The sequence below is a fragment of the Pseudophryne corroboree genome, chromosome 3, assembly GCF_028390025.1.
Source record: "Pseudophryne corroboree isolate aPseCor3 chromosome 3, aPseCor3.hap2, whole genome shotgun sequence".
Lineage (NCBI taxonomy): Eukaryota > Metazoa > Chordata > Amphibia > Anura > Myobatrachidae > Pseudophryne > Pseudophryne corroboree.
In genome coordinates this window covers 372,429,791-372,443,809 of record NC_086446.1, presented here as the reverse complement: position 1 = coordinate 372,443,809, position 14,019 = coordinate 372,429,791, and the positions used below count along the sequence as shown (strand labels likewise).

At 43.4% G+C, this 14,019-nt stretch overlaps 1 protein-coding gene across 1 annotated transcript in view; it reads right to left on the bottom strand.

The window, feature by feature from the left end:
• LOC135055626 (all-trans-retinol 13,14-reductase-like) overlaps nucleotides 1-14,019 on the bottom strand; it is a 60,004-nt gene that overhangs the window by 9,246 nt on the left and 36,739 nt on the right. Inside the window, exons 6-9 of the mRNA XM_063959898.1 lie at nucleotides 5,621-5,740; nucleotides 3,566-3,704; nucleotides 2,536-2,645; nucleotides 28-194 (exon numbers count right to left, since the gene is read on the bottom strand). Of these exons, the coding sequence (XP_063815968.1) occupies nucleotides 28-194; nucleotides 2,536-2,645; nucleotides 3,566-3,704; nucleotides 5,621-5,740 (536 nt within the window). The remainder of the gene's footprint in view (nucleotides 1-27; nucleotides 195-2,535; nucleotides 2,646-3,565; nucleotides 3,705-5,620; nucleotides 5,741-14,019) is intronic.

The following is a 14,019-nucleotide window of genomic DNA, read 5'->3' as shown; positions in this document are numbered from 1 at the left end:
TTTGTTTGCTCATATTTCTGCTCATACTTTGCCTTCAAGTTGTGGAAATTCCTGTATGGCTCTTTTAACCATACATTCTGCCAATTTCATCTTCATGCTGTGGTATTCCTCACCACGGTGCCGTGGCTGCTGGCCACTCCACTGGCAGAACCAGTCATAGGGAGCCATTGTCAGCAGAGTCATACAGGAGTTGCCTATAGAAAAGTTAATAAGGAATTAACAAAAATGTGCAAATTAAATGTATTATAGATAGATAGTGGTTATTAGAACAATGGGCCTAATTCAGATTTGATCGCCGCAGCAAATTTGTTAGAAGTTGGGCAAAATCATGTGCATTGCAGGTGGAGCAGATATACAGTAACATGTGCAGAGAGAGTTAGATTTGGGTGTGGTGTGTTCAAACTAAAATCTAAATTGCAGTGTAAAAATAAAGCAGACAGTATTTACCCTGCACAGAAACAAAATAACCCACCCAAACCTAACTCTCTCTGCACGTTATATCTGCCCCCCCTGCAGTGCACATGGTTTTGCCCAATTGCTAACAAATTTGCTGCTGCGATCAACCTTGAATTACCCCCACAGTCACTCATGTTGCTGCTGGGATTCTTCTTAGTATGAGAGCCTTGCTCATCTGGTGTAATCTCCTCCCTGAGGTATTCTTCCTAGTTTTTTTTTTTTATCAATACATGAGCATGCCATTATGAATTCACAAAGTCCATAAGGCAGAGTAATCAATATTTTGATGGTAAAGCTTTCACATGTGTGAATTGTCCTTCAAGTTATGAAACCCATATATGATCAGATACTTTGGTTTATCTGATCTTATTGTATTTGGCTTGCTGACCTTAACTATGCTTATGTCAAATCTTATACCTACTGCTGGACTCCTTAAATATTAGGCATGGTAATCAATAGTCCAGTATGGTAGAATAACCATAGAATTTACCATCAGTGATTGCCATTGATGTCATGAACTATCAATTGTGGCCCATTGATGGTTTGCACCATTGCTGGCCATCCCTGCAGAAGAGCACGGTAGACTGTGGACAATCAGGTCCAGAGGCAGGGCTTAACAACCCAGTGTAGCAGCTATTAATGACACAGGGCAGGGCAAAGCTATATGCTCTATGCATCACAGGGAAAAAACATCCATCACAGGAAAAAACATCCATCAATGGCAGAGAACCATCTGACCTACACCATCCATGGCAAAACCATCGGCCACCTGTGGTAAACCATCGATGGATGCTAACTATCAATAATCAATGTCAATACCTATTCCTCACTGCCATAAAACCAATGCAAAGTAACATGCAGTAAGGATTGTGTAAAGTAAAGAGAGTGCTGTACTTGTTACTCTGAAGCACAATTTAGGCTTGTACTGGACAACATAGAAACCACGGGAAAGCATAATTATAATTTATTACCAGTATGGCAATCACTAGGCAATGTGAATGCTACCAACATAGCAACCTCTTAATGGCTAATGTAATAGCCTACCTCGGTTAATCTGCCTGATTTAGTAGCACTCTTTTAATAAGCAAAAGCAGGTTGGTAAAACCTTTTGAATGAATGCTACTTTAAAACATCGGACAGAGTTGCTGGGAACCTGCTGACGCCTGTAGTTTACAGCTATTATATTTACCCCTAAGCATCTTAAATATTACCAATGCAACCACTGTACAGCTTACAGTGCATTTTTATTTTTTGTTGATAGAAACAATATGAATGAAACGCTAAAAGCTTTATACAGTATTGTATGATGTTAAGTATCTCTTATCATGGTCCTATTTCTAGACTTACTGTATGTCCTTCTACATAATTTATATTTCATTAGTATGTTTATGGTATTAAGCAAAAAGTTTTGCTGCTAGCTACTTCTGTTGTACAGTAAACGAGAACCAGCAATTGTTTATCAATCTCAGTTATCACTGGTTCCTGCTCAGCCCACCAAATAGTCGCCTAAACTGTTTTCATGGGTATCTGGTCTAAAGATCTACACCAAAAAGGTCTACAGTCAATAGGTCCACCACTAATGGTAGACATGCATTAGGTTGACAGGGTCTAAAGGTCAACAGGGTCAAAAGGTAAACACGACAATGGTCAACACACGTATGGTTGACACAAGTTTATTTTTCAACTTTTTCATACTTTACCATCTCCATGGACTACAATTAGGAATAGTAACCTGTGCCATATACAGTGGTAGTGGAGCGAGGCATCTTGCCCGAAGCATGGCGAGCGAAAGTGGTAGACTAATGGGGCTTGTTTGTGGCAGAAAAGTGACAACCCCTCCGTACCAAAAAATAAAATAATTTTAAAAAATTGTGTCGACCTTTTGACCCTGTCAACCTAATGCTTGTCTACCATTAGTGGTAGACCTTTTTAGTGAAGATGTAATAATCCACACCCATTTTCATGTACAATTTGACCAGATTCCTTGTAGAATCATTTGAAAAGCACTAGCAATATGAACTCCTCATGTATGTGTATAGTACTTTGTGTAAAATATCTGTACATTCTGGTGCTCCTTACCTGGGTGCCTCTGACTGTAAGTGGGATCCTTAGCAGATGGGAAAGTGATAAACATTAGTGGTAGGTGCTCACATACTTCTTCCCATGCTAAAGAGAAGTATTTCTCCATCCTGTATAAGAGACAGCGAAGAAATGCATCATATTGCAACAGATCAGATCCTGGTTTTTATCTATCTAGTATATTCTATAAAATGATACTTAGGGGTCAATCCAATTAGCCGCAATGATGTTGCGGTTGTATGTCATCGCAGCAGTGGCCACACTTTACGGCCACCCAAGTTCGCTCAAAAGTGCCTGCCACCCCATAGAGGTACGAGCAATTTTTGCGAATTGGGGCTGATTCCAGCCCACGAAGGGTGCAAGGGCGGATGCCGTTGCCGGCGTTGAAACACTGTGGCAACGGCACATTGCCCCCTTCGCGGCTAATTGGATCGACCCCGTAGAGATTAATTGGTTGCTACCAGGAACTTCCCCACCTGTCCTCTTAGTGCCATGAAAGTTGCAGATTCTAGACCATATTTTCTGACTTTCTCCCCTCTGGGAGTGGGGAGAGTACTGAAGTGGGCAGCTTTTACCAATAGGTGGGGGTGTGGTGTCGCATTCTTGTCACTGTGATCCCTGCCCCACTGTTTAAAGCTTTAAATCTCAGCATTTTACAGTGGGGGCCGGGATAGGATGATGCACTTCAATGAGAATTGCGTCATCCAACTTCCCAGCTGTCCACTTCATTCTGGACATGGGCTGTACTGGTAGATGGGCCAATTCTGTTGGGAGGGTGGGAAAGCCACCTCAAATTTGTGCCTTTCCTGGACCTTCCAGAAAAGTTACAAAGTATGTCCTAGACATTTGAATCAGTGACATTTTGTGTATTCGAAACCTGTATAACTAAGTTATTAGCAATCTGCCTATAAATAAAACATGTTTTGTTGGTCATTTGATCTTGTTCTTATGGGTCCAGTTTAGAGCTACATGAGAATAAATTGTGCATTTAGGAGGATTTGATGTTAGACTCATTTTCTATGACACTCACAGGTTATTGAGATCACTCTTCTGGTAGATCCAGAGATTGGTGGATTTAAGTCCCAATTCATCACTTGTCCCTCGTAGACCAACAAAGACTAAAAAGCATCCCATCCCATACTGCAAGCTGGACAGGAGAGACTCCACTTCTAGTGAGAGAGGAGATGATGATGATGATGGCAAAGAAGTACATGACACTATTTCAGTTTTATATACTAGTAAGCAAAGTAATGATCTCTGTAGCCATAGTTTTGAGTTAGTATACTATATAAATCAGTGTTCCTCATTCCTGATCAGCTCCGGCTGTAGCGCCAACTACCTTGTGCAGGGGGGTGAAGGGGACACTAACCAAATACAAACATACATATGTAGATGTATGTAATATATGTGCTGGTGTGTCTCCACGATTGGCAGCAGAGCTGTGTGCAACAGCCGCCATGCAGAATCCGGGACTAGGCATTAGTCTTCCCTCTCCTAAGCCCACCCCCAGACTCCCACTGGCTAGTTCACAGGAGTCTGGCGGCAGGCTTAGGAGAGGTAAGCCTAATGCCGGCTATCTGGCTATCCACCCTTTTTCAGTGACACACCTACATCTGGCTATCCACCCCCTGTCCGTGACACGCCCACATATGGCTAGCCAACCCTTGTCAGCAACACCATAGCCTCCAACATGAACCATTCCATTAGGTACAAAATGCTATGTTGCTGGACTTCCTTGCCATTGGCAGTTACAGAGGTGAGGCTGCAGTGCAGTCCAAAATTCAAGTAGGGGAGCCACACCATCTGCCACCCAAACATCACTGGCTGGGACTCACTGGCAGTTGGTATGGATCCCCTATTTGAATTTTGAACTGCGCTGCAGCCCCACCTCTGTAACTGCCACTATCAATGAAGTCCAGGAACAGAGTAATTTATACCAAATGGAATGGGTCTTGTTGGTGGGTATGCAACACACCCACATATGGCTATGGCTATCCACCCCCCTGTTACCTCCCAGGAACTCCCACAGAAAAATGATCTCTCTGCGTGCAATTTTAATCTGCATCTCACAGCAGTACCCATCGAGAAGCGTGCGCAGTGCAACTTGGATGCATGCACAGATTGAAAACATCGGACACTTGCATCTGACATCGACACTGTGTGCATCACTGAATGAGGACCTGAAGATTTAGTGTAGGGAAGGAGGAACTTTGTGTACTATGTAAGATTTAGGAGAATGGAGATGTACTAAGCAGTGAAAAGAGTGAAGAAGTTGCCCGTGGCAACCAGCCAGCTGCTCTGTATAATTTTATATTATGCAAATTATAAATGTAACTTCAATGCTGATTGGTTGCCATGGGCAACTTCTCCACTGGCTCATTTCTCCACGCTTATCACTGCTTAGTACATATCCCCCTCAGTGAGCTGTATAATTGTGTAAGAAAAGGTAAGCCCATCTCATAATGATCCCGTCTGCAGCCCCTTTCTTGTACTGATCTTATCGGTAGACACAAAGGCTAAAGCATGTCTTGATTTGGTTCCTGCCTGGAGGCAGAGATAGGTGTGCAGCCATTATTTGTATGACAACTGCAAAGGGAAGAGATTGGAACAGGATTCACAAAGGATCGGTAGCAGCTGTCCGATGATTCTTTTACTGAGTTAGAACCACAATGTATCCTGTGATGCTGCTTCTGGGCTCAATGTGGGGTACGCAGCATCCATAAGGGGGTGGCAACAGGGAGGATCTTCTAAAAATGCAGGCATGTTGCCAGTGGTTTAGGTGCATGCCAAAAGCCAACAACTGTGTCAGATGCAGCTTCACTGACCTTGGCACCCGGACATTCCGAGTAACCTTAGGTTTGCGCACAAGTCCCATGGTCCAGGCAATGGTTGTAGTGATGATCTGATACTTTGTCTACAGAAGCCGGCAGTAGTGTTTATATTTAGAAAAGACGCCCCCTGCTGCATTACCATAACGCTCAAATTCGCTGCCACCAAAGACATTGCCCTGATCACTCCTGCAACCATCTATGATTCAGGCCCTCTGTAACAACTATTGGAAATTCACCTTGTTTTATATGCTTACCTGGGGCCGTTCTAATGTCTGGAGGCAGAAGTCGCTTATAGGTATTGAAGATACCAGCGTCCGATATGACCACTGGAGCATAAATACATACCTCTGTATCTTTTTTCTGTACAGCCACCCCTAGATAGGAAATAAAATAGAGTGTCAGGAGGATATTTATTGTTAACTCCCAAAGACCTAAAGTTTGTATTATTCTCAGAGATCCCCATTCATATTGTGCCTCATTACAGTGCCCCGGTTCAAATTATATAACATTAAAATGCCCACCAGTTCATTTTATACCAAACTACAATGAGCAGGTCCAGGGGCATACCTAAAAATATTGCAGGCCCCAAGGAAAAAGTTTGAAAGGACCCCTACGTATCTCCCAGTGGCGAAAAATTTATATAACACATGTAACTTTGACAGGGAAGGTGGGCCCCTCTCTGCTCTGGGCCCCATAGCAGCTGCACTGCCTGCACCTATGGTAGCTATGCCCTTCCTGGGGCCTCCCTCCCAACCACATTCGACCCTTAGCCTCCTCCAAGCATCTACACTGCTCAAAAAAATAAAGGGAACACTTAAACAACACAATGTAACTCCAAGTCAATCACACTTCTGTGAAATCAAACTGTCCACTTAGGAAGTAACACTGATTGACAATCAATTTCACATGCTGTTGTGCAAATGGAATAGACAACAGGTGGAAATTATAGGCAATTAGCAAGAAACCCCCAATAAAGGAGTTGTTCTGCAGGTGGTGATCACAGAAAACTTCTCAGCTCATATGCTTTCTGGCTGATGTTTTGGTCACTTTTGAAAGCTGGCGGTGCTTTCACTCTAGTGGTAGCATGAGACGGAGTCTACAACCCACACAAGTGGCTCAGGTAGTGCAGCTCATCCAGGATGGCACATCAATGCGAGCTGTGGCAAGAAGGTTTGCTGTGTCAGCATAGTGTCCATAGCATGGAGGCGCTACCAGGAGACAGGCTAGTACATCAGGAGATGTGGAGGAGTCTGTAGGAGGGCAACAACCCAGCAGCAGGACCGCTACCTCTGCCTTTGTGCAAGGAGGATCAGGAGGAGCACTGCCAGAGCCCTGCAAAATGACCTTCAGCAAGCCACAAATGTGCATGTGTCTACTCAAACGATCAGAAACAGACTCCATGAGGGTGGTATGAGGGCCCGACGTCCACAGGTGGGGGTTGTGCTTACAGCCAAACACCGTGCAGGACGTTTGGCATTTGCCAGAGAACACCAAGATTGGCAAATTCGCCACTGGCGCCCTGTGCTCTTCACAGATGAAAGCAGGTTCTCACTGTGCACATGTGACAGACGTGATAAAGTCTGGAGACGCCAAGGAGTACGTTCTGCTGCCTGCAACATCCTCCAGCATGACCGGTTTGGCAGTGGGTCAGTTATGGTGTGGGGTGGCATTTCTTTGGGGGGCCGCACAGCCCTCCATGTGCTCGCCAGAGGTAGCCTGACTGCCATTAGGTACCGAGATGAGATCCTCAGACCCCTTGTGAGACCATATGCTGGTGCGGTTGGCCCTGGGTTCCTCCTAATGCAAGACAATGCTAGACCTCATGTGGCTGGAGTGTGTCAGCAGTTCCTGCAAGACAAAGGCGGATGCTTTAGTCCAGGTCTGGGAGGAGATCCCTCAGGAGACTATCCGCCACCTCATCAGGAGCATGCCCAGGCATTGTAGGGAGGTCATACTGGCACGTGGAGGCCACACACACTACTGAGCCTCATTTTGACTTGTTTTAAGGACATTACATCAAAGTTGGATCAGCCTGTAGTGTGTTTTTCCACTTTAATTTTGAGTGTGACTCCAAATCCAGACCTCCATGGGTTAATAAATTTGATTTCCATTGATAATTTTTGTGTGATTTTGTTGTCAGCACATTCAATTATGTAAAGAACAAAGTATTTAATAAGAATATTTCATTCATTCAGATCTAGGATGTGTTATTTTAGTTTTCCCTTTATTTTTTTGAGCAGTGTATATATATATATATATATATATATATATATATATATATCAAGCAGTGGCAGAACTACCGCCAGTGCAAGCAGTGCCTTGCACTGGGGCCCGCCACTGTCAAGGGGCCCAAAGCCAGAGCGGCATGTAATGAGTCAAACTGACTCATTACATGCCGCCTGGCTGCCGCTGTGTGTCGCCGCCGAGGAGAGGAGCGCACCGAATATGGGGGGGAGGTGGAGGAGGGAGCCGCAGCAGCGCTATGTAATTGTTGGAGGCGCTGCTGCTGCAGTCCCTCTCCTTCACCATAGGCTGCCCTCCGCCGCTGTGGCGGAGGGCAGCCTATGGTGAAGGAGAGGGACAGCAGCAGCAGTGCCTCCACCAATTACACTGCACTGCTGCGGCTCCCTCCTCCTTCTTCTCCCCTGCCCGGGATCTGCCAGAAGCTGCACCAGGAGCCTGAGCCAGCGGAAACAGTAAGTATATCCTATCTATCTATCTATCTATCTATCTATCTATCTATCTATCTATCTTTCTATCTATTCTGTCTGCCTTAATTTGTAAAAAGGGGGACGCTGTCTGCCTTAATGTGTAAATGTATAAAAAAGGGGACGCTGTTTGCAGTAATGTGTAAAAAAGGGGACGCTGCCTGCCGCAATGTGTAAGAAGGGGACGCTGTCTGCCGCAATGTGTAAAAAGGGGACACTGTCTGCCGTAATGTGTAAAATAAGGGGACGCTGTCTGCCGTAATGTGTAAAAAGGGGACGCTGTCTGCCGTTATTGCAAAAAGGGGACGCTGTCTGCCGTAATGTGTAAAAAAGGGGACGCTGTCTGCCGTTATGTCCAAAAAGGGGACGCTGTCTGTTGTAATGAGTAAAAAAAGGGGACGCTGTCTGCCGTAATGTGTAAAAAGGGAACGCTGTCTGCCGTTATGTGTAAAAAAAGAGGACGCTGTCTGTTGTAATGTGTAAAAAAATGGGACGCTGTCTGCCGTAATGTGTAAAAAGGGGACGCTGTCTGCCGTTATGTGTAAAAAAAAGGGGACGCTGTCGTTTGTAATGTGCAAAAAGGGGTCGCTGTCTGCCGTAATGTGTAAATAATGGACGCTGTCTGCCGTAATGTGTAAAAATGGGACGCTGTGTGCCGTAATGTGTAAAAAGGGGACGCTGTCTGCCGTGATGTGTAAAAAGGGGGCGCTGTCTGCCGTAATGTGTAAAAAGGGGAATCTGTCCGCCGTAAGGTGTAAAAGGGGCTCTACCTGGTGTAGTGGTGCTACCGTGCGGCGTAATTTGAATAATGGAGACTACTGTGCACCGTTATATGAATTGGTATTATTTTGTGGCCACACCCCTTCCCCACGAAGCCAAGCCCCTATTTTTTTTGCGTGCACTGCCCCTGTTTTACTTAGAGGGGGGGTGGGGCTCCGATGACGTTTCTTGCACACGGCGCTAAAATGTCTAATTACGGCACTGTTGCTAGGTATCCATTTCCCTGGCCCTGACCAGGTCCCCCTCACCAGATCCTCTCCAGGGGTGAGGGGTGGACTTTGATGGGATGAGGGAGGGGCAAAGCATTTTGTAGCACATGTGCCCACCGCTCGCTAGTTCCGCCACTGATATCAAGGCCACAGAAACCAATTTTTCCAGTTTATTCAAACATCCCACTGATTACTTTGAAAGCTTACTCTATGTGTAATAAAATATAATATAAATATATTTGACATATCTAAAATGGATATAAGGAAATTACTCTGTAACATATACATATATATATATATATATATATATATGGAAAGTTCCAAGAGTAACCACCAGAGGGATCAAACTCAGATAAACCAGCACACTGCTTAAATGCAAAAACTTTTTACTGATTTCAGAATGAAAAAGTGCTGTTTATGACAGCAAGCATATGGCACACATGAAGATAGCAGCATATGAAATAAAACAGTGGGTACTTAACATCCCGACAGCTGTTTCGAATATCTTCTTCAGGGGAATGAATAAAGTGTCATAGTGCTGACCACTGCACACACCGCAGTGTCAATTTCCAAAGTGTCCTGTGCCTAATGAGCTTGCCATACAAGTGCAATTTATAGTGTGTGGTGTACTCACCTGGGGACCATCTCTCCCGTCCGGTCACACGTGGACGCAACAGACGTCACTCACAAGCGCCACTGACGGACGCTGACAGGAAGTGACGTCAGGGGAAGGATCTGTCCGCAACACCTCCCGTGTGTAACACATGAAGGAGCCGGACAGAAACTCCCCCCACGGAGGAAATGTTCCTCCGAGAGTGCGGACACGTGACACAAGTTGCCTAGTCCCGCGCGTCATGTACAGCGCGCAGGATCTGACAACCCATGGGAGGCGCTCAGTCAGTCCCGATAGAAAAACTCTCCGGAACTAAAGGAACACCATGCCTGTTCCCGGGGAGGGAGAGAAAGTTCCCACAAGTGAAACAAATAAAAAAATACATAAATAAAACAAATAATAAATCACATTGTGAATACTGGACTAGTGGAGCATAGTAATGGTCAATCATAAACCTATCAGATAACTTAAAGTAAGTATCGTTTTACACAGTTAGACTATCAATGACCCTGTAGTCAACTAATGTGGTCTCATTTAATGGATCCACAGCTCCAAAATATGACCCTTACTTTAGACATAGTGACCAGTACCAATGTATAAGAACATAATATACATACAAATATAAAGACAAATAAAACTCGGATAATGGATCCAGATACGACATCATAAACTTGATCTAGGCTCACATGTGTTTATGTGTAAAGGGGAAAAAATATTACAAAAATGGCACAAAGGAGAAATCCTCATTAAGGCCAGCAGGCGAGAGGGTGTCCAAACGACGAATCCACCGGCACTCTTGTTGCATTAGCAGCTTGTGACGATCACCGCCCCTTTTGAGAGGAGGTACATGATGAATGGGCATAAATAATAGATCTTTAATATGATGTCCAAGATGAACAAAATGTTTAGCAACTGGTGGCGTTGAACTTTCAACTTTGGTGAACGCCTTTTTGATTGATGAACGGTGCAAGGCGATGCGCTCTTTCAGCATTCTGATTGTCTTTCCAACATATAATTTATTGCAGGGACATTGGATCACATAAATGACATATCTTGTTTCACATGTCATGCGATATTTCAATCGAAACATGTCGCCCTTAGTTGGATGTAGAAAATTGCTGCCCGTGCGCATATGCTTGCAGTTAACACAGGAGCCACATTTGTGTGCCCCCGGTTTCAATTGTAACCAACCGCTACCATGTTGTGACATCGGCACTATATCAGAGTAGGTAATCTGATCCTTGAGATTTGAACTGCGTTTGTGGCTAAATAGCGGTAGGTTGCTACAAAATTTCCCCATTGTCGGATCTGCCTGTAAGATATGCCAGTATTTGGAGATCGCACGTCTCGTGACACCAGAGGCAACAGAATATGTACTAGTAAAGACTAGTCGTCCAAGTTCATTGTCTCTACTTTTGGATCTGATCAAACCTGCCCGTCCAATCTTTAGACATTTCGAGATGGCTTCTTGTACCTCTATCGGATCATAGCCCCTCTCAGTGAACTTCTTACCCATTTCGGCCAGAGCACCTGGTAATATTTTCTCATCAGAAGTTATTCGCATCACTCGTATAAGTTGCGAAAAGGGTAAACCCCTCTTTAAAGGCTACGGGTGAAAACTTGTTGCCAGCAAAAGAGAATTTTTGTCAGTAGGTTTTCTAAACACCTCCGTGGTGATAGAACCATTGATCAAATTAATAGTGACATCCAAAAAATTAATGGAAACAAAATCATAAACACATGTGAGCCTGATAGATCCTGGCAAGAGGTTCAATTTAGCAATGAATTGCTGTAGTTTAGTCTCACCGCCAGTCCACAGCATGAAAAGGTCGTCAATGAATCGAACATAAAATTTAATAAATGAAGAAAATTCTGAATCTGCCATGATATGATTTTTTTCATATTGAAACATAAACAAATTTGCATACGATGGGGCCACATTGGACCCCATCGCCGTGCCCTGTAATTGCAAATAAAAAGAATTTTCAAACAAAAAATAATTTTTGTGTAAAATGAAATCCATCAAAAGTAACAAAAATTCACTTGGTGGACCCTCATACTGTGGACTGGAGGAAACTGCATTCCTAGTGGCCTCTACCCCCTCAAGATGATTGATGCAAGTATATAAACTGGTGACATCTAGTGTCACCAGTATACATCCTTCAGGAAGTGGGCCAACTGCATTCAATTTAGTTAAGAAATCTGAGGTGTCTTTAATAAAATACGGTGTAGATTGTACTACCGGCTGTAGATAAAAATCTACAAACTGGGATAATGTCTGACATAAGGATCCCCTGGAAGATATGATTGGTCTTCCAGGGGGTTTGTCCAAACATTTGTGAACTTTGGGCAAGATATAGATCAAAGGAATTCGAGGAAATTCCTGTGTGAGAAAATTGGCCGTTTGCTCATCAATCCAATTGTTGGACACACCAATACCAATAATTGAATCTACCTCACGTTTGAAGTTGTTAGTCGGGTCAAAACGCAATTGCTTATAGCATTGTGTGTCAGCTAATTGTCGATTTATTTCATCGATGTAATCAGTGCGATTCAATAATACCACGCCCCCTCCTTCATCGACGGGGCGTATGATGATACTGGTGTTGTTTCTCAAAGTATTAATAGCCAACCTCTCTGATTTCCTCATGTTGTAATTCTTAATTTTAATATTTTTAATACAGGGCAGAGTATCCTTCTTAACTAGTCCCATAAATACCTCAATAGCCAGATTTGTGGAGGGTGGATCAAAGTTACTGCGAGCTCTAAAGTGACTTCTTGTGACAGAAGTATTATCCTTTTTGGAAAAATAATCCTTGAGTTTCAGTTGTCGAAAAAACTTATATAGTTCAACCTCACAGTCAAATTCGTTCTGTCTGTAAGTTTGAACAAAAGTAAGTCCCTTTGATAATACTGACATTTCTGCCACAGTGGGAGTGTACTCAGATAGATTAAAAATAGTTATCTCCGACCCCCCTTGTAATTCTTGCCTCCGGTGTTTTTTATGTTTGATCCCCCCTCTCCTGCACGGTCTCTTGAGTCTTTGACCTCTTTTGTCTTGCTCCTGGTAAAGGTTTTTTCCCCTAAAAAAGAGCCCCTCTGATTACCCGAATAATCTGAGTCGCTCTGAGAAGTATGTGACTCTATGTCTGTAAACTGGACTTCAGATTTATTGCGCAAACCCTGACCCTTTCTCCACGGACGTCTGGTGGATTGTGTAAAGAGCCAAGGATACACTCTTAAATCTCTATAGTCGTCCTTAACTTTACGGTATTTGGATTTCTTAAAGACCAATAACTCGTTCTTAAATGTTAGGACAGAGTCATCCAATTTAGTTAACCAGTCATTTGTGGAATCTGCCTTCAAAATTTCCAAGCCCGCACGTTCACAACCTAAGATCTCTTTTTTGACATTATATATATCCGAATTAACTTGTTGTACCACCAACACCATCAAATCAAAACTACTTTGATTAAGTATCTGGCACCACTGACGACAAAAGTCTTTGTTGTTGCGACCCAGTGTAGGCTGATTTTTAATTCTAAATCCACGAGGGCTTAGATTCTCTTTGTGGTATTGAGATATAGTTAAACCATGTTACTCCAATTCTATAAGTCTCTTACGTAGTCGCAACAAGTCAGAGTATATCTCAGTGGGAGTGTCTACATCAAAGGCCAATTGATCAGTTGAAGAAAACAGAATCTTAGAAACCTCTTTGTCTAAAAAACGTTTTGTGCCAGTGATGTCTTTGGCATCTAGATCCATTACCCAAGAAACACACAACACACACAAAAAAGACAAAAATTGAAAAATAATCCAAAATATCACAAGAAAAAATGAAGAAAAACGCCAATATTGACTTGTGGTGCAGCTCCCAGTCCACAATAACAGTCCGTTATTAGGAAAAATAGAAAAATCCACAAAAGAAGCCGCTACACACTTTCTATAATGATTGATGCTGGTGCTCGGTCAGTGTAATAATATAGAAAGTTCCAAGAGTAACCACCAGAGGGATCAAACTCAGATAAACCAGCACACTGCTTAAATGCAAAAACTTTTTACTGATTTCAGAATGAAAAAGTGCTGTTTATGACAGCAAGCATATGGCACACATGAAGATAGCAGCATATGAAATAAAACAGTGGGTACTTAACATCCCGACAGCTGTTTCGAATATCTTCTTCAGGGGAATGAATAAAGTGTCATAGTGCTGACCACTGCACACACCGCAGTGTCAATTTCCAAAGTGTCCTGTGCCTAATGAGCTTGCCATACAAGTGCAATTTATAGTGTGTGGTGTACTCACCTGGGGACCATCTCTCCGGTCACACTTGGACGCAACA